Source organism: Haemorhous mexicanus, chromosome 5 (genome assembly GCF_027477595.1).
Source record: "Haemorhous mexicanus isolate bHaeMex1 chromosome 5, bHaeMex1.pri, whole genome shotgun sequence".
Lineage (NCBI taxonomy): Eukaryota > Metazoa > Chordata > Aves > Passeriformes > Fringillidae > Haemorhous > Haemorhous mexicanus.
In genome coordinates, this window is record NC_082345.1 from 31494100 (window position 1) to 31515298 (window position 21199).

At 39.7% G+C, this 21199-nt stretch overlaps 1 protein-coding gene across 1 annotated transcript; it reads right to left on the bottom strand.

Moving 5' to 3' along the window:
• Nucleotides 1–2595: 2595 nt before the first annotated feature.
• Nucleotides 2596–20147, bottom strand: METAP2 (methionyl aminopeptidase 2). Its single transcript, XM_059846760.1, has 11 exons — nt 19920–20147; nt 19005–19106; nt 15575–15640; nt 15123–15225; nt 9684–9845; nt 7816–7997; nt 7637–7731; nt 7455–7551; nt 6831–6934; nt 4511–4626; nt 2596–3387 (listed from the first exon to the last, which is right to left on the bottom strand). Exons 1-11 carry the CDS (start codon nt 20074–20076, stop codon nt 3135–3137), a joined length of 1437 nt encoding a protein of 478 aa, XP_059702743.1. The 5' UTR covers nt 20077–20147; the 3' UTR covers nt 2596–3134.
• Nucleotides 20148–21199: the final 1052 nt, after the last annotated feature.

Consider the following 21199-nt stretch of genomic DNA (forward strand, 5'->3'; position numbering starts at 1 on the left):
CTTTTGGCAAGCTACATGGTCTTTATCTCTAAACACACCTTGGTGAAAGTGTTTGGACTGAGGAAAATATACTGCCCACCTCCCATTCTGGACAGCAGACTGATGTTCCACAGAAGGCCAAGTACCAACAGTGCATAATCCTGGGAAATAAATAACAGTGAAAAGCCTTACTCTTTTTTTGGAAGAAAGTAGGCTTTGGCAAAATTCCTCTATCTCTACAAACACAAGCTGTAAAAATCAAATTAACAAATTCCAGTTATGTTTACATATCCCATCATTAAGTTTGCATACCATCTTACTGTGTTTTGGTACTGTTCTGAAAGTAGTATTTTGATACACTGAAGCAAACATGACACAACCACAGAGAAAGACACTGCAGCAGTTTTCTTGCTGGAACAGGAACTCCACTTGCCCCCCCACGTACTCTATTTCAGCCTCCTCTTTGAAATGCTGTGGTTATACTCTCCTGGCTGTGTTTACTGGACCCACCAGCTCTGTCTTACCACATCTAAGAGGAGAAGCATGGTAGTTGAGTCTAAAATTAGGAAAATCTTAGCCCATGCCTTCATCAAAAGGACATGTCACTTAAGGTCAATTGCACATACTCTAATGTATGTACAAGAAACAAGACCCTGTCTTCTGGGTATTTGACAACAGACCTCAACATCTGGCTCAAAAGTCTTTTGGTAAACTTTTGATTTTGTCAAGTGACGAGAACATGGTTCGCTTACCAGACAGCATGGCCAGGACTTTTAACACTTACAGCAGCAGGAAAAGGCAGCCTGAAGAGCATGAGAGCAGCAGGAAATTTATTTATTTTAAGGAGATAGAAATAGGGCTTGCCTTTTCTACTCCCCAGAAGGAGGGCAGGAGGATGCAGGAGGGCCAGCAGCACAGGACGCTTGTATGCACAAACACCCAGTTAAGTTTATGAGGAATAATCATCACACTCTGCAAGTATTTTTCTGAGTCATTTCTACTTCAACTTGTCACACATGCTGATCAGCCTCTATGTGTGAACTAACAGCCAGCAAATTAAAAAGTAGAAAGAGGCTATAGTCCAAACTAGCTCTGTTAGCTTGGCTCTATTATATTCAGGTTAAAAACCCAAAAAACAAAGGAAAGAAAATACATAATTGATTTGTAAAACCAAATGTTTTTAAAGTTACTATCAGTGAAGTTAAGAAAGCCTTAAGCTGTAGAAACAATACCAAGTCCCACTGAGCTACTACTAAACAGGCACCTTCTAGAGAGAAAAGTCTGGAAATTGCCAATAAGCAGGCAAGAACTAAAACAATTTGTGTTGTTTCTAGCGGACTTTGTACAAAAATAGGTGAGTTGGAAGCCAGCCAGGCTACAAGAACCTGCTCGTGTCACATCAAGAAATGCAGAAGAGTATGGTCTCGTTAGTGTAAATAAAAACAGCAGCAGCAATGTACCCAGCACAGATTCTTTCAAGTGCCAGCTTCCACTTTGCAATGCACAAGCACCCACACTAGCTACTATTTCTTGGGAAGCTGAGACACATAACCACACAGCTGCATGAATTAAAATTCATTGCTGGGATGCCAAGATTCCCAAACAGCAGAAATAAATACACATTTCAGTATCCCGTTTCATCCATTTCTGCAAGTTTAAACAGTACTGAGTTTGAACAATACTTGTAATTGCTGTACAAACCCCACCAGGGTCTATTATTTTTAAACTGTAGGCAGTACATGACACTGCTCCTCTCTAAATTGCAGCTCACATCATCAGGTATGAAAGGACAAAAATGCAGCTTTCACCCAAAGACAGAGGAGAAAATAACTGATATTTTTAAGTAAGTTAATATGAACTCTTCTATAGAGACAGGCTGACAATAAATGAGCAGGTAAACAATCTGCTTTCTAAGCACTTAGGTTTAAGGCACTGTTACTGACCTATTAACAGAACTGTCATTTTTATCACCAGTAACTATTGAAAATTTTAATATGCAAGTAATGAGGTAAAGATACAGCATTGGAAGACATATTGCATATAGGCCTGCAGAGCCATGGGATTTAGTTTACCTTTACAAATGAGATTCAATAGTCAGATTTCACTGCAGCAGGAGTCAGATAATGACTTTTTATGTCAAGAAAACATCAAATACTCCAGATTATTTTGCCTGCATGAAGTTACTTTTAACACTCAAAAATAAATTGTTTTCCTTGTCCCCACCACTTGTGCAATCAAATGTGAAGTTTAAAAAGACAGGCAATCACATGAAATTTGACTCTGTGCAAGAGGGTATGCCAATGGCAAAGATTGTATAGGCACATACACTAAAGCTGAGTTGACTTTAGCCCGAAGCTGCATCTCGATGCCACCAGCAGCAGAGACCACCAGCTGCATTTGACATGTTCTAATACAGCTGAAGTCTAAACTAAAGACTAGCACACTCAAAACCCTTACCACACACCTTAACTGTAGTTGTCACATTTTTTCCTGTAAAGTGTTGTTGACTTCTTGCCCTGTATCCCAGCTCTGACAAGACTATTTAAACAAGCATGAAAGGCCAAGTTCCCTATGAAGGGTAAGACAAGGTCCAGTTTCAAGACAAGAAATGGCAAATCAAGTTTGTAAAATATTTAATAGAGCAGTTTCCCAGTGGACTCCTGACCAGAATCATAACCAGACTTCTAAAAATTATATATATTTTCAGATTTGAAAATTTATCTTTATTTTTTACAAAATGGATTCCAGGAAGTTTAAAAGGCAATATCATAGAGGACTGGGGCGCAGAAATCAGGTGTAGTCATTCAAAGCATTCAAGTAGGAATATGGTCATATAAATATTTGAAAAGCATCTTTTATCATAAATGTTCAGAACAAAATGTATAACTCATTCCAAACTAAAAATTGAGCTTTATAGCACATATTTCCCTGAACAGAAAAAATAAGTAACTTTTGAAATATTTCTAAAGGCCTGAAAGCTTTTTCCATGGTTAGTTACAATTAGAAGACTTGCCTTAGATTAAATTCCTTCCTTTCCAAATATGGAAAGTATTAACATCAGTCCACTGTTAAAACAGACAATGTGTTGCAAATTAATTCTGGTAGAGTATGTTCCAAGAAAGCCTGGAGTATAAAGGTGCTGAGGTGGCTCTGAGTTAGTAGTCGTCGCCCCTGCTGACGACCTCCTTGCAGGTGGGGCGCAGCAGGATGGTGTGCTCGAACTGCGCCGTGTAGGAGCCCTTGATGTCGCACAGGGGCGGGTACGGATCCACGATGCCCAGGTCGCACAGGTTCTTCAGCGCCATCAGGTATTTGCTCTCCCCCAGGCGATCCAGCCACCGGCGGCAGAAGGCAAGAGTACCAAAGTTTTCGTTGATAACATTTAGCAAGTGTTTTGCTCTTGGAAGCCTTGGAGGGAAAAAACCAAACAAGAACGTGTTGGAGAAGAAAGAGGTATTACCAGCATGCATTCACTACAAAAATAAACCACACCAACTAAGAATAAGGTTAGACTGCAAGGTCTTTTCAGACTGCCTAGACTTGGGATGTCTTTCTACATCAATCACATGTTCTCTTTAGAAAATGAAGTGCACTCTCCGCCTATCCTTCAAAACAGATTGTGAACCTACCTGCAAGCTAAACTAAACACAGGGACAGAAATCTCTCTTAAATAAATAAAAGGCCATTTCATTTTATAAAGAAAACCAGAATTCTTCCTGATTCAGAGTGGTCAGTAATCTGAACTAATTTTGGTGGTTTAAAATGCTGAGTTTTCACTTCTGAAGTAAATACTCAGTAAGCTTTTTATTCATACTTCTTACAATATACAGGCGTAAAAAAAAATATATATATTTATAGATCTTCTAAGAACTAAGCTTAATTGCAGTCAAGCAGTTCCTCTGTGATCTTTAGTCTAATTCTTCCCATCCTCTCTCACCTTCCTAGTATGTGCTAGGGAAAGCATGTCTGCCTGCTATGTTTCTGACCCTCATGAGTGGTCTTTGTTTCAGAAAATATGTTGCACTCCTAGAAATGACAAAATGCAAACCCAGTGAAAATAAAAATGAGGAATTTCTTCATTTTACACCAATGCACTAAAACAAAAACTCAAAACCCTCAAAATATCCATAAAATAAAACAGATGGCACAAATAGCTTAACAGATTCTGGGAACAGCAGTAAGACAAAGATTGCAGCACACAACCACAGTACAGATATTGACTAAAAAACCCACTATACATTTAATACGCAGGTGAATACACAAATAAAATCTATATATTACTAATCATAAAAAAAAAAGATAGGAAGATTGTTAAAAAACAATATAAAATTCTGAAAACATATTTTCTCAATTTTCAGTTTTTTGGAAATAATTCTGTGTTATTCCACACTAACAATCAAGAGTGTATTTTGTAACAATATTGCTAGTACTGCCCTTTGAGTTCTGAGAGCCTAGTGAAGAACATGCATTGTATCAAATTTGAATCCCAAGGGGGTGGTAGCTTTATCAAAATACTCCAACAAAATCCAACCTTATTGGCACGTGCCCGACATCAAAGTTCTTCATATAATGAGAACACTCCATATCATCATGAACAACGCCTTTTCCGGTGCTACCAAAGGTTTCTATAGCATACACTTCACCTTCCTAAGGAGAGAAAAAAGGAACATGTTGCAATATGAAAAGGGGACATTGTGTCGTTCTGATACAACATCTCAGTATTACACTTCTGAATACACGTAATTAAATGTGTATAGATTCAATTGTCAAATCAATGCAGAAAAAATTCAGCATGGAGAGTTCACACATTAGAGTTACAGGTATCTCCAAATCATCAACTATTTACATTACTAGCATTTTGTTTCAAGCCAGAAGCATCAGCATGTTTCTATTCACAATTTCTCAAAGTCCTTGCAGTTAAAACATTGTCAAGGCATACATCTAACATAGCCAAGAAACTATATTTGCTACCTGGAAGTACTTCTCCTGTGCTATTCAGGTGTAAGTCCTAGGATCTGTATAGTTCAGACACAGCAAATAGATGTTGATTACAGACACTTACTGCACTGATGAACTTTCTGCTCAATTTCTGCAAGAATTTTCTGGTAACAGGTGCTAGTATATACCCTTAACCTGCTCATTTTCCTTCCACAAGATTAATTTTTTCAAGAAATGAAGGTGATACATATCTGCAAGGGCATTATCAAAATTCTAGCCAAGAACATACTGAAATGCCATTATACAAACTCATTTCTGCCAAGTGCATTCACACATCCTTAACAGCAGGACTGTGACAGGGACTTAACGAATCAGGGGCATCAAACACTGTCGGATAGTTCACTGTTTATTTTATTAAGCTACTTTTAAAGACACTAGACCAGAATGAGAAGCCATATGAAAAGCAGTAACAGGCTTCAAATTCAAGACAAACTTTTGAAGATGACCCTGAATATTCAACTGACTCATTTAAAAAAAACAACCCTCAAAAAGCCCCATACAATGCTGCCACAAGATTCACTTAAAACCCACTTTTTCTGAATAAGGATCATCAGAGGCTCTGTTAGTCACAAAAAACTCCCTGGATTGCAGTTTGATACTATAATTAGCACAGTACAGCAAGACCTTGGCTATGCTTCACATTCTTCATTGTCAGACTCACCGTACTTAATGGTGTAGAATCGACTGTGTCCTAAGTAACCTACAGAAGCTGAAGAAATTAGAAAAAGTCTTCTCCCCAAAGCCAAACCATTAACTAAGTCAAACTAAGAAGAACACACAAGTTTTTCTATCTTCCTTTTCCAATACTCTTAGCCCCTTTGCACAGTCTTACAGAAAACATAGTTTACACTTTGTCTTTTTGTGCACATCATAGGTCAACAACTATGTAACAAAAAACAATCCTGTCCAGACCACACCTGTGCCTATTCAGCTCTTACAAGTCTTATCTATCCTGACAGACTTACTGGTGATCATTAGTGATGAAGCTTAGAATAAAATTAAAAAGCTTCTTGTCTCACCACCCATCTTTTATATCTTATCTCCTGAGAACAAGAGTTTCAGTGAAAATGATGGCTAAATCTCAGGTTCCATGTTTGAATACTGCCTTCCCAACTGGTACTTCATCACAGTACAGGCATTGCCCTTCCTCTGCTCCAGAACACAACCCAAACAACAGCTTTGAACCAGCCTCTCACATTAACTACAAATACACTTAATTACTTTGTATCTGCAGAGAAAAACTACATTGGAAGCTTTTCAAAAAAAATACTATATCTAAAAGTACTCACAAAAAGTTATCCAAAAGTACACTTCAGATGCATTTATCAAGAGTTACCTGAGTGACAGAAGACTTCATTACAGAAGAAACAAACAAGGAGTATGAATGACCCACAAGTCATTCAGGAAAACTCTGATTTCCTGAATTCCAGTTCAGCCCTAAATATAAATTCCTTTTCATGTTTCTTTTCATGAATGTTCCTGAATGCAACATTCCAACACTCCATATACACACTGAGAAATAAATATGCAGGAGTTTCAGTAAGTATTACTGTGGCATTCAGATTTCAACAGTGGTGGGTTTCTTTTGGTTTGTTTGGTGGTTTGTTTTTAAATAGCAGCGTTCCAAGGTTTCAATTTCAGGCAGTATCAGATACCTGAACACTCCAGGGCTAAAATGAAGAAGCCATTGAGATAGAACTACTCCTTGTACAGGAGCATTACACAGTACAGCAGTTACTCCACTGCAATGATTCACCAGAATCACAAAAACTACAAATCAAAAGTGCACAGAAATACTATTCTTGCAATGATACTGGGGAAATTTAACAGAAGGAATAAGGAATTCAACTTACCTCCATTCTTGTGGCTTCTCCTCCTTTCACAATGGGTACTGTTTTTCCTGCATGTATCCTATAGGGCCCAATGGAGTGTCCGTTCAAATTGCGGATTGGCTTCACTTTGGAAGAGAACATGACTATTACAGCAATTTCCTAACAAATGCTAAACCCTTTAAGGCAATTTGGTTTGTTATCCCATATTAAAAGTGCAATAGTGAGTCATCATACTGCAGAGGAACCAAACACAGAACTATCCACGCATCCTGTACAAACACCAGCCAAGACATAGGTTAGTTTGGTATGCTTTAGCAAGGCTTCATTAGTAAAGAGCAGCAACTCCAACAGTAATAAAAGCTTACTACTAAAGCTAAACAGCAAGTATCAAACTATCTGTACAGTTCAAAACTTTTGTTTAGCATTCATCTTATCTGTTACAGATGCAATATTTGGATGTATAAGCCAAGAATGTTTCTCCAAAGGAAAGGCAAGCCAGCCATAAACATATTTATGCAAGACTCATACCATACTTCTAGCAGAAAGGTCTTTTCAATATCCTATGTTGAAATCAATATTTATACATTTTTATATACAGGTACACACTTCTAAAACAACTATCCCTACATGAAGAAAATAACTTGCCTTGGTATGTTTTGCCATCAATTTCAACTTCATAAGACTCCATAACTTCTTGTATGGCCTCTCCCACATCACAGAGACGTACATCTATTCCAGCACACTGAAAATAAATGCAAATATAAATGGAAAATAATCACAACATTTACTGAAAAAGTCTTTGTAAATTACTTACATAAGGATCATACCTTTATTCCAGTATTTGTGGCATCCTTTACAGCTTGTAATAGTCGGTCATATTTTGGATTGAATGTGACTGTAAAAGCACAGTCAATAATACGACCTGAAACCAGCAGAAGTTAGTTAGTTTAATAGTACTTGCATTGAAGAACATTCTCCAAGTTTTAATTAATAAATGAAAACTAACCACTAATATGTGTTCCAAAATCTATTTTGCAAATATCATTGTATTGCAGGACTGTTGGATCTCCAGCATTGGGAGTGTAGTGGGCAGCACAATTATTCAGAGAACACCCCGTAGGAAATGCAAGGCCTGCATTTAAGCCATTTTCCTTTATCAGCTTACGCGAGCAGTCTTCTAGCTTTTCACTGAAAGGCAGAGGGGAGGGAGAAGAAAAAAAAGAATAGGACAGTTGTCATTAGGATTTCTCATGATTACTTCAAATAAATCAATGCAAGGACAAAACCTCAGAAAAATATTAAAGCAAATATTTTTATATCCAACCAAACTATTTGTATGCTAAGTAGACAGACAACTCTAGGCTGAAAAACATAGGCATAACACAACAATCTTCAGCTCTTTGTGTTGTTTCCTCTACCCTTTCTTGGGCAAAATCGAGTCCTTCTCTATTGTTTTTTTAATTTAAGTTTAAAATATTTATCCTTACAAGCTACATATAACCCATACTTCCTGAACAGCAGAGGTTAGGCAACCAAAGTTTAGGCAAATTAAATGCATTCTTTACAATTACTGTGATTTAAAAGGAGGTGGGGAAAAAGGAGGTAAAGCCTCTTATTTATTAAAAAAACTTTGATTATAAAAGGACCTTTTTAAAAAAAACAGAGTGGTAACTATGATAAAATAAAACCTTGTGAGACTAGCATTTGTTTTTTGGTTTTGTCTAATCTCAAGATGCTAGCTACTGGAAATCCACAAATACACATCCAACGGTGCATTCTCCTTCAGTGTCAGTGAATGAGGTAAACTGCAGCTCACTGCAGTGCACCAAACTCTGATTTTAAGAAAGCCAGAGAAATATGAAAAAAGGGAGCGTATTTTAATCAGCAAGGTCTCATGGTCCAAGGTACTTTAGGAAGAACAGTCATGTTTTGAGAAAATGACTGCTTAGAACAGCCAAACTGTATAATTCACTAAGACAGATTTGTTTCACCCAGACTAGTGAGCTGCCTTTCTTCAACCTTCCCTCATGGCATAATATGTCTTTCTGTTATCCTTGCACAGTTACCTTGGGGATCAGCTCTCATTAGCTTTCTTACTATCCTACTCTTGACAGCACAGTCCTCAGTCACACGAGGCTGAAAGCACCTGATTTTGGAAGCTAAACTGTTCTGGATCAGTGCAGTACTTGGACAGTAGACATTCAATCTAGATAAACTGAAGGACAGAAAAAGTAATAGTTGGAAGAGTCAAAAAATCAGTCCAGGTTAATTCTTTCTTTAAACTTAATGAAATTCACATTCAACTGAATTCATTTGCTCAGTTATTTCTTACTAACTGGGAATAAAAAATCCCATTGTGTTTCCACCAGAAACACCAGTCAATCAAAGAAGACTAAACATAGTCCAAAACCTTCCTGCCCTGGACTGAATACACAGCCATGCTGGTTTTATGCCTCTTTGTCCAGTCCCCAGCACAGACTGCATCTCACTGTCCACATGGCATTTCATGACAATTCTGGCAAGCAGCAGCAGTAATGCTGCTATTCTTGCTTTTCCCAGCACCGTTGCAGAGTAGCAAAGGCACTGAAAATTAAATGAAGCATATAATCAAAGTACATGAAAATCATGGAAAGCTTAGTTTAAAATTCAGTATAATCCAGGCCCTGTAAAGCTGCATAAGCTAAAAATGCAAGGGGAAACTTAAAGGAAATAACTGCCAACACTGGTTGTGTACCTCAAATACAAATCTCCCCAACACTCATTACACAAAACACAAAGTGAATTAAGCACAGAAAACTGAGACTAAATCTCTCCCCCTCTGGAAAATGAAGAAAAATCTACAGCTCAGGTCTTCCAGAAGATGTGTGTCCTCACCAGATTTCTATCATTGTCATTCCAGGTTTTATCCAGCTCATAACGTATTTCCTCACTTGTCTGTGTGCCTCTGCAGCCTCCCGAAAATCATTCCAGATTTCCTCACTGGCTTGGTCTAGTGCTTTCTTTTCTTCACTAGTTGTTCTCCAAGCAGCAGTTCGCCTTGAAAATGAAGGAAATGTTTCAAACAAGTTAGTATAACCACAGCAGTCATTACAACTTCTGTCTAAAGCCTGCAAAGTGTTTATTAACCAGTTAGGTCTACATTCCCCTGTGTAAGAAAAGATCCTGATTTATACAATTTTCAGAATAAGGAAGCCTCTTAAAAAAAAAAATTAAAAATCTATCAGTACCACAGACTAGCAGCTGTGAAATGCAGTAACATCCTACCAAAGGCCCAGACAAGCAGGGTGCTTGAAGGATGCCCAAGTTTTCAAAGACGCAGAACAGGCGTACAAAATTCATATTAATGCCTGCAATTCCACCATAAGTTCAGCAGGGCAAAAAACTGGATCAGGCTCTACTCATGCAAAAAGTTTATTTTTTTCACACTCTTACTCATCCAGACAGCGTTGTTCCTATATAGAGATGAACCTCAGCACTGTAGTGTGGCTGCTTGGCCCAGAAACTGTTGCTGACACAGACAATAAGCACCTCCAAAATTTAAGAGCTTGCACTTCCAGTATTATTTTCAGTCATGCTCAGAATATTTAGGTAATAACACCTAACAGAGTGCATGGTAAGTATGACACATGCCAGAATGTTACTTTCTATATGGACTGGATGGTGAATTAACATTTGTTACAGGAGAGCACCACTCATTCAGGCTCTTTGGTAGGCTCATTGAACAAATACAGAAATATTTTTTAGTACAGAATTACGTATAAGATTAGCTTTGAATACATTCTGTATTATGCAAAATCCAATGCAACTACGGTTCCATGAAAGCAAACTAACAAAAACATAATTAAAGTACTCCAACAACTGTCAGAACTTAGCTAGAAAACTTCTCTGACTATAAAGTAGAGATAACCCTTCAAATGGTGAATCTGTAGCCACATTATAGTGCAAAAAACCCTAGTGATGACTCAAAGAACTCTGTACATGCTATGCAAGACAAAAACTACCAGAACAATATACAGCTACACATGCTAGCAGGTGGGTCTTCAAAGAAAATGGGTGGTGGGCAAGATGGACCAAAGATGCTGAAATACACCAATTTTCAAATTTAGAAATTAATGCAAATGAGTTGATTCTAAGCAAACAACTGAGTACACAGAGTGTAAAGGATTAGTTTTTGAAATCTAAAGGTGTAGCTTTTACCTGTTTCATAGACATATATCTTAGCTCCACTTTGGGTTTTCCTTACAGCCAAAAAACACATACAAGCGAACCAAGAGACTATGCCCTTGAGTTTTGCTGCATTTTAAACTAAGAATATATACTTATATGTAGATTTCTAAGTATATATATTTATACTGAGTATTTCAAAATAATTGAAAAGATCAAGGCAGGTAACAGGCTATTCCATAAATCTTTCTCAGGATGATCAGAGAATACAAAATATTTTGAGACCCTCTTGCTTGTTTCCACTGAACTTTCCACTTCTTTTCAGGAAAAATGTGAAGCAGAAATCCCACATTTACCTTTCTGAGCAGTTTTCTTGCTCCAATAGCAAGCATCACACATACTACTCTTACAATTTGCCTCAATCCAGCAAGTTCTACCAAAAAAAGGAAGCAACGTGCTGTAAAACCTGGGCTCCTGCACTGCCACTAGAAAACTGGACTTCTGCCAGCACAGTAGTCATTGAAGATGGAAAAGGTGCACTGCAGAAAAACACTGGGGACAGAGACTCAAAGATCCTTTCAGACTGTTCTGGATTCCAGCAGCGAACACCCCTTGGTAGCAAGAATTGCTGACAGAGTCTGGGCAGCTGCTCTGCCATCTGTCACAGACTTGAGTGCAAACTCCAGCAAACTGGCAGGAAGCCATCCTCGCTCTGTCTTACTGTATTTCAGCATATAGTCACTTCACACAAGTCAACTGGGGGACAGAACCGCCTCTACATGTTAAAACACTGTATCACCCAAAGCATTTTGCTGAAAAAGCTGCACTACTGCCACTTGGGAGCTCAGGAAGGGAGGCAACAAGAATTTCTGCTAGGGACTAAGCACTTCAGGACAAATGAAAAATCAGTTGGTCAGATGAAAGCCTCATGCTAAACATCAAGTCCTCCCACAGGTACATGAGCTAACAAGCTTTTTTTTTTTCCCCTAATGTGCTGCCTGTCACATGTCAGCTGAAGAAATTCAGCTCTTGCTCCAAACCATTTGGTCCAGCTTTTCACTCCAGTTATAGCCTGCAGTTTTCACCACTACAAATCTTTACAGGACCACACTGTAATTTAGATTATAGTGATCAAAGAAATCCAGAAAAGAATTTCCCCAGGTTATCTTCCCCCAGATAGTCCAGTCATGCTGGAGGGAAGGGATGCCATCCAGAGGGACCATTACAAGCTTGACAGGTGGGCCTGTGTGAACTTCATGGCATTTAACAAGGCCAAGTGCACGGTTCTGCAACCTGGGTCAGGACAATCTCCTCACAAATACAGGCTGGGTGAAGAATGGATTGAGAGCAGCCCTGAGGAGAAGGATTTGGGGATGTTGGTGGACAAGAAGCTCCACATGACCTAGCAATGTGCACTCACAGCCCAGAAAGCCAAGTCATACACTGGGTTGCATCAAAAGCACCATGGCCAGCAGGTCAAGGAAGGTGATTCTGCCCTCTACTCCATTCTTGTGAGACCCCACCTGGAGTACTACATTCAGCTCTGGGGCCCCCAAGATAAGAAAGATGTAGAGCTGTTTCATTGAGTGCAGAGAAGGACCATTAAGATGATCATGGCTGTAAGCACCACTGCTGTGAAGACACAGGAGTGAGAACAGGTGGGGCCCTGCAGCATAGAGAAGGGAAGGCTCTGGGGAGGCCTCATAGCACCTTCCAGAACCTGCAAGGGAGAGGGGAGAGCTTTTTTCCAAGGTCATGTAGTGATAAGACAAGGGGTAATAGCTATAAACTGAAAGATGGTAGGTTTAGATTAGAAGCTAGGGAGAAATCCTTTAATGTGAAGGTGTTAAAGGCACTGAAACAGGCTGCCCAGAGAAGTTGTGGAAGGTGTCCCTGCCTATGGCAGGGGGGTTGGAACTAGTTCATCTTCAAGGTACCTTCCAAAGCAAACTAGTCTGTGACTCTGTAACAGCAAAGAGGCAGAAACAAGTAGGCAGGGTCAAGAATTCCTTAATTCTACTTTAACAAAATTGGTGTATCATGAAATATTTCTTATTTATTTTCTGCCCTCCTGGTTGTATCACTTCAAATTCCCACATCTGCAAGAAAATACACAAGCTTAAAAAAAAACCCAAAACCAAAACAAAAAAAAAAAAAAAACAAAAAAAAACAAACCCCAAAACAACTGGAGATATAAAAATGTTAAACCTGTTATTCTGTTGTCTATGGAAGTATTGATTATCTGCCTTTTATTTTAGGCTGAAATTTGAATGACACCCACTTCTAGCTGAACTTCTCACACAAAATACACAATTGTGGGTTGATGAGAGGTAACTTCAGAAAGTACATGACATTAACAGTTAAGAATAGAAGTGCAACTCTTAAAAAAAATCAAAGGCAAAACCCTACTGACCTCAGCATGAATAAGACATGGCACAAAAATGCTCCACCAATATATAAAATGAAGGAATTACTCAGAATATTAAATATCCTGGCATTAATGTCAGCTACTAATTTAAGTAGTGGCTTATGTTAGGAAATACTAAAGTAGCATAGCAAGATTTGAATATTTAAATTAGGAAGAAAACTAAGCACATATTTGCTTAAGCACATTACATGAGGAAACTATTTCAGGTTCCTTAGAAGCGAATATTCTTCCTCCATACCAGAGCATCAGGTACAGAAAAGACACCCCACTTAAATCCTGTTATGAAAGGAGGTTTGTTTTCATAGCCTTTGTCCTTTTTCTTTTCAATAAATAGTAGTTAAACCAGAGAAAATATTTTAATCTTCAATAGCTGAATATGTATTAGAGGTGTAAAAAAAGTGTGTTATTTGTTAATAAACTATGTACATGATCAAGTTATTTATTATCTAATTTCCTGGTTTAAATCATATTCTTATGAACATGGCCCAGGTTTAGCACTTAACTCTTAAACATTAAAAATCACTCCTGGATCAGCCTGTCAGAACTATCCTGTGCAAGCACTTCATTAGAATGCTGATGAAAATGCTGCTCTTAGAAAGTGTGTTCAAACTAAAGAAATGAAAAAGAAGAAGCAGCTTCCTTTAAAGCGAATTTTCATCTCATGAAAATGAAACCATATTACCTGAACACAATTTATAGGGGGTACTGGAAGCACTACTTCTCTTACTTATTTTACTTACATTCCACGTGAAATAGGCATTGACTTTAAATAACCAATAAAAACATTTCAGAGTACTTTCATTCTGAAGTAAAAGTCATTGAAATCTAGACAATGCTTTCAGACATACAAATATCTACCTACTCTCTCCCTGTGGTTTAAACTATTTTTTCAGAGCTTTGATTCAATATTTCCTGGGAAGTTTAAAAGTTTTCAGTAATACCTGGTCTTTTCATTCAAGTTTGCATACAATTCAAGCTAATCCTGTGCCATGCATCCTCTGTCTCTCCCAGGTAAAATATGACCTTCCACAACACTTCACATAGGGGGGAAAAAAAAAATCAGGAAAACTCATTCAAGTTGGTATGTCCTAGTTTCTAATAATGTACAAAGAAATAGTAGTCTCCTGTAAAGCAGATCTCTGTTCCAGTGAGCCACTGGAAGCTGTTGTTTTCTTTAGTGCAATTGCACATTATTCCCACATTACTATGAGTTACAAAAATAGGTGAGGTTACAACAACTACATATTAATTCCAAGAAAGAGAATCAAAGTACAGAATATACCATGTAGGCTTTTAAATTAAATTGAGAGATTGACATGTCTCTACCAAAAAATGAGTAACTAAAAGTTGGCATCTCAATGGGAACAAAACTGCTGCATAATAGTATCTCATCTCCCTGAATTTTAAACCGTCACTCACTTCTAATTCAGACAAAGTTTTTCTTACAAGCTGCCTACTGAAAGTCAGCACCATAGGTCTCAAGGGCATCCTGCCTCACAGCAATTCTGCTCATACTGGCTACACCTTAATTAAAAGGGTAGGGAAAGACAAACATTTCTGGCCTGAAGACCATTATTCATTGAGTTCCTTGATAATCCAGTTAAAGAAAAAAAGGGCACATCCCAAAGTACATTACTCATTTTGTCCATTTAGTTGTACATTAATATTTTTTTCAGCACATCAAAATGAAAGCATCTCCTCCTTAAGCTTAAAACACTCACCCATCTTGTGTTGGTGGATATTCACATTCTTCTCCCTTTGGGAATACATTGCTGGGAAACAGATCACATATTGGAATAGAAGGTGGATCTGTCTGGACCTTAGCTGTTGAGTATAAGAAAGTGTTATACATGGGACTCTGGAAATACTAACCCTCTTATTCCAACCATAAAAGTTGAACAGCAGAAGTTATTTAAGATCTCTTTAACTAGAATCTGGGCTTCTACCAAGACAGCATTGTATCACAACGCCCTCATATGACTATTTAACCAATGCTCAAGGCCAATGAATGCCCTCAATGGCATTCAGGGATACCAGAAAGAAGACAACTCGGCCAGACTTAGCCTAAAAACACAAACTGCATCCCTAAATTTGTTTCAGCTGCAAGAACAGCACTTGCACACACTTACTACCAAATATTCACATAGTCTGTATTTTTGTGCTTGATACCTACGTCCTTTCTTCTTTTTCTTCTTCTTCTTCTTTTTCCCAGTTGCTCCATCTCCTTCACCCTCTCCATCTATAGGAAATAAAGTGCTCAGCTGAACATAAAATAATCTTAAAAGAACCAAAGTTTGAATAGAACACAGAAACATCTGGACTATCTGGAAACACTTCTCTCACAGCAGAATTGAATGGATTAAAAGACAACATCCAGAAGCTGCCACCAAACCATCAGCTTTTTCAGTCCCTACACCAAACACACACCTAAGAAAATAGTTTTGAAAGTTGACAACAAACATATCACCAAACAGAGGAAAAGAGATCTCAGGTCAAGTGTTTTCATAAAGTCCTACCTCATATTCCTCTGCTCTTAATTCAGGCAAATAGATGCTTGGAATTGTTAAAGGACACGAGAGAACTGTATTAGACCTAACAGCTAACAAAAAGCTAGAAACTACTGCTTCCACCCCATCTTCTGATGCCTCAGCTAAAAAAACTTACTGCATCTGGAAAGGTAAAACCCCAAAGAAGTAAAGATGACAGCACTCCAGGCCAGGGTAAATTTAATCTGGAGATAACAGGGAAGGTCACAAACAACACTCTCAGCAAAAGCACTGAATGTGTGAGATACAAGGGTGGTCAAACACTGGAACAGGCTTCCCAGAGAGGTGAAGATGCCCCATCCCTGGAAATAGTCAGGGTCAGACTGAATGGAGCTTTGAGCAACGTGATCTGCCTGAAGATGTCCCAGCTCATTGCAGGGGCTTGGACCAGATGACCTTTAAAGGTCCCTTCCAACCCAAAACATATAAATCTATACCAGCGGGAGGTTTCCAGGGAGCACAGCAGGTAAGCACCAAGAATCAGCCACACCACTTGCAGTCACATCTGGGACATAACAACAACGCTGCAGACTTCATATCTGGCAACATCTAATCCCTACTTACTTCATACTCAGTACTTTAGGTACTATCAGCTACCTAAACCTTCTGGTCCGAAAGACAAATTCTTTTCAAAGTAGACAAGTACTACTCATCTACATACAGAACATTTTCAACTACAGCAAGAAGTAAAATTAAAAGAACTTCTAGAATCAAGTCAAAGCATTCCTTTTGAGTGTATTTATCCAGAAGCTTGTATTTAAAAACCAAACCAAAACTGACCAGCTGCTCTAGTCACTAGATTTTAAGCCTCTCATAATGGTCAATATAATCAGCAATTTTATGCCATGATGAGTGCTGTAAGTCTGCAGCTGGGGCAAATTTCAGTAGGGTCACTCCTGCCCCTCTCCAGCTCATTTTGGCATTAAGTATCTTAATTTAAGTTTCTGTAACAAATTGCAAACATAAACACTTTGTATCTATAACATAATTCCCCAACCTACCAGATTCTTCATCAATCTATCTGTATTTCATAGGCAACCAAAAATCCTTACCAGTGCAATTAAATTTCTTTAAAATGTGATAACTTTGTCACATTTGTCTTGACCTTGAGCAATGCCCAAACCATTCATAAAATAAATTAATTAGGAATACTCCAGTTCATTCACCAAGAGATTTCTGAATTTTCTCAAATGCTAGGCCTAAACTGAAGAGAAATCAGCATTTCTTAAATACTGCTGCTGCTATCTGCGTATTGTAGCTTTTTCATACATCACTGCACGTGAAACTGCCAACTGCAAGCCAAACTAGCCCTGTCTATGCTTTCATGTCCTTGAAGACTGCTGCAGACTAACTGTGCTGCCAGCAACAGAACTACTGCATCTAACCAACACTGTTTGTCTTCAGGTTACTTAGCTGCTAAGGAAAAAATCTGTCACCAGAAAAGCAATTTCAGGTCTTTGCAAAACAGAAATCCAACCTTATATCATTTTGGTATAGCCATTTAATAACTTAGCACAGTATCATGCAAAAATGTTACATATCAGCATATTTCAACATGGCCAGGGAAATCCAAAGAGCACTTGCTAATCTCTCCTAGAGTTCAAAAGTTAGAGAGTCTCCTTTTTGAGGCTATCCAGTTACCCGCTTATCAAGTGGGGAAAAAAAAAGGAAAAAGGGAGCAGGTATTTTATTGATTTTAATCTAATGCAGCATGTCTTATAAAAACAATTCTGAAGCTACACAATTAAGATGGTGAATAGTGAGAACCACTACAGGCAAGAACACAGCTGTCTTCAAAACACTTCAATTAGTTATAACTATTCTGCAAAAGTATCAGTTTTACTAAAAAGACATCCAAGTCTAGTAAGTGGAAAAAAAAGAGAGATTATCAATTCAGTCATAGCATCACTTCATTGTTTTATGCTTTCCAATACTGTAACACAATTACTAATACTGTAAAAAGGGTGGGAGAGCACAGCATTCGATCTGCAACCATCATTGTTATTTCTTCTGAGATAGGACTCTAACTATTCTAATGATTTCAAAGATTTCTTTCCATTGCATACAGTTTTCACTACCCTCCTCAATACTTCTTCCTAAAGCACATATTGTATTAATTTCAACTTCATAATCTGAAAGATACCACAAAAGAAGCCATAAGAATAGGTTTCTGTGCAAAGCACCTGCATTAAACTTGATGCTGCAGATTGGTAATGGTCAAAGATAAATTTGTTACTTAATATGTCTCAGCACTCTGATTGAATTTTTTAAAACTTCCATACCCAATTCATTAACATGACATTCTGGAATGAGAAATTCCAACAAGTGAACTAAGATTTCTAAGCAGACTGCTCAAAGTGTTGAGCCAACTTTATATGCTAATTCAGAAAAATGAAACAAAATTACCACTTTAAGAAATGTGTTTTCTTAAACATCCATCAAACCAAAGGAAATACAGCATCTTAACTGGATTTTCCTATAGAAAAGATGGACTTGGTCTGGATTTCAATACAGACACTTTCAAGGTTCTGGCTTAGAAAAGCAGCTACACAGCACAAGCAACATACAAAATGTGTGTCTTGCTTATGTATTAATCTCCCCCAAATCCAATTTCAATGAAAACTTATAATTACAGATGAGCACGTTTCAAGCCACTGGTAAAGACCATAAAACCTATTAATGAAAATGCTCCCTTAAAATTTTCTCTGTATGTTTTAAACCAAGAATAAGAGACATAATTTGGAACATAAATGTCTACTGGCCATGGTAATGCAAGTGAGAATGGTTTACAGCTTATCTAATCTCAAACTAAACATTCCCCTTCAGCAGGTAGATCCTCGAAAACACAAACCTTTAACAAAGCCTGTATTGCTGTTACTTTTACATGTACACCTGTGTGACAGCAAAATCATTGACAAAAAGTAGAAACTATAGATAGCTCCATCTCACCTCTCCAAAAAGAAACCCAACCAAAACATCTGTAAACAGTCTGTTAAAAGGGAGTCTCAGAAGAAGCTGAAACTGGAAATGCTAAGAGAAAATGTAAGTTATACTTGCCATCATCATCATCATCTTTTTCTTTCTCCTCCAGGGCTTGTTTGTCCAATTGTTTTGCTACATCATCAAGAGCACCTTCCATTTCTTTATCAGTTTCTTGTCCTGTTGGTAAAGTTATAGTATGACTTACTGTAAAACATTAGCTCCAAGTTAGTAACCAATAGCCCCCAAAGCTTTATAAAAACATTATGTTGTACTCATCCCACAGACACCTGAGCACCTAATGCCTTTTTCTCTCTTAAAGCAACCCCAGAGTGTAAGGCTGTAGGGCAGTACAGTGACAGGTGCTGTTAATGAAACCTGCATATAAAGTAGATTAGCCAGACACTTCTGATTACTTTTTTCTGCCAGGGTAACTAATTCTTCTTCCCATAGCAGCAGCCTGCTCTTGTGAGATAATATGGGCGTGAAGCAGATAATTATAAACGCACAGCACGATCATGGCTAACTGATGGCCTGCTAAAACAAACCCAAACCATCGCGCCTTTACGCTATTTGCCCAGACTTGCTCCAGCTCTCTCCGAGAACTTGGGAGGGGTGCAGAGCCTCCATCAGGCGGGATGACTTTTACAGCGGCAGTCTTATACCTTTCTCCCCTCGGGGCATAGGAGAGGGTGAGGGAAGCGGTGGCTTCTCTTGCGCACATCGGAGAGGGGACGATATCCCGGCACGGCCGAACGGCAGCAGCATCCTCCGGGCACCGCCAGCCCCCTCCGAGCCACGGGGATCCCCCTCAGCCCACACCGCTGCCAGGGGCCGGGACAGCGGCCTCGGTGGCGCCCCGCACCCGCACGCCGGGACCCTTGAGCCACCCACGTCCGCCCACAGCCGCGCCCGCTTCCCGGTGTGCCGGCCCGAGGCCCCGCACGCCGCCCAGCCCGTCAGCGCAGGGTCGCGGCGCGGCCCGGCCCCTACCCGCAGGGCCCGCTCTGCCCTTCTTCTTCTTCTTGCGCTTCTTCTTGGCGCCATCCTCGCCGCCGAGGCCGGCCGCGCCGTCCCTGTCCTCGGGCTCGGGGGGCAGCTCGCCGTTCAGGTGCTGTTCCCGCTCCTCCGCTCGCCCCACGCCCGCCATGTCGCCGCGGCCGCGCCGCCTCGCGCGCACGGAGCGAGCCGGGGAGAGCGGCGGGGCCGGCGCCACACTCTGTGGTGCGCGCGGGGCACGCCGGGACGGAGGAGGACTCCGCCGGGAGGGCGGGAGGGGGAGTGCCCTCCGCCGCGCACGCGCTCCGCCGCGCACGCGCGCCGCCGCCGGGGTGCGCGCGCGGGCCCGTGAGGGGGAGGCGGGGGCGGGGCCGGGGCCGCTCCCGGCTGCGCGGAGCGATAAAAAAATGGAAAGAAGAAATCTTATAAAAACAGTCCTTTCCCTCAGAAGGAACAGCTGCTACGTTCCCTTACAGCACGTAAGACTGTTAGGATTTTACCATTTGAGGCCACTGAGGAAATGTGACCAACACGAGAGGTAACTGGTGTACAGAATAAAAATAATACAAGGGGAAAAAAATCACTTGTTCCAAGTCACATAGAGGAAAAAAGGGAAGATTCTAATACATGATAAGGACACTGCCTTGTCCCATTTCTACTGCTCTGTAGAAAAACAAGGCAAAATGCCAAATTTGCCAGCATCCACTAGTGAAATATTAAATCAGCCCAATCCTTAAAATTCATTTACTGAGTTGATACTTTTCACAGGTTTTCTACTAGTATAACCATGCTGGCTGGAAAATTTTTTCCTCCTTGGTATGCTTGAACATAACACGATTTGGTATAGTGCCGTTATAATTTATAACTTGTAAAGGTTAAAACCGGGCCTTGTGTTGCGTAGCCATGTTTTCAAATGCTTCTGCAGGCAGGTCTTTGCTTGGGAAAATTGGTAACGCCTGGTTCCTCCCTGAGGTACAAATTCTGCCCCCTTGGCCCCTCCGAGGCTGGCTGATTCCGTCTGCCCCTTTCCTGGGTCAGTCCCATGGGCATTTCCTCACTCCTGACCTGATACAATTCCCAGCAAGAGCAGAACTCAAAAAGACTAAACTAATGCTCTAGTACTGATCAAAGTCCATCCTGCTCCAGGCAAGTGTCATGGCAGCATGATATCCATCCACTGCTCTCACACTGAGAATGGATGGCATGAAAGCATGTGCACTAACGCTGCCTAGAACACTCTGGATTTATTGCTTTCTATTCTAGTCTTCTAATGA

What these genes read in the sequence shown, in the direction of transcription:
- METAP2 (XM_059846760.1), bottom strand. Translation starts at nt 20,076, where the DNA reads ATGGCGGGCGTGGGGCGAGCGGAGGAGCGGGAACAGCACCTGAACGGC. An exon ending in GAAGAAAAAGAAGAAAGGAC is followed by an intron (nt 15,226 to 15,574) that starts GTAGGTATCAAG and finishes TATACTCAACAG; the next exon opens with CTAAGGTCCAGACAGATCCA. An exon ending in CCACAAATACTGGAATAAAG is followed by an intron (nt 7,552 to 7,636) that starts GTATGATCCTTA and finishes ATTTATTTTCAG; the next exon opens with TGTGCTGGAATAGATGTACG.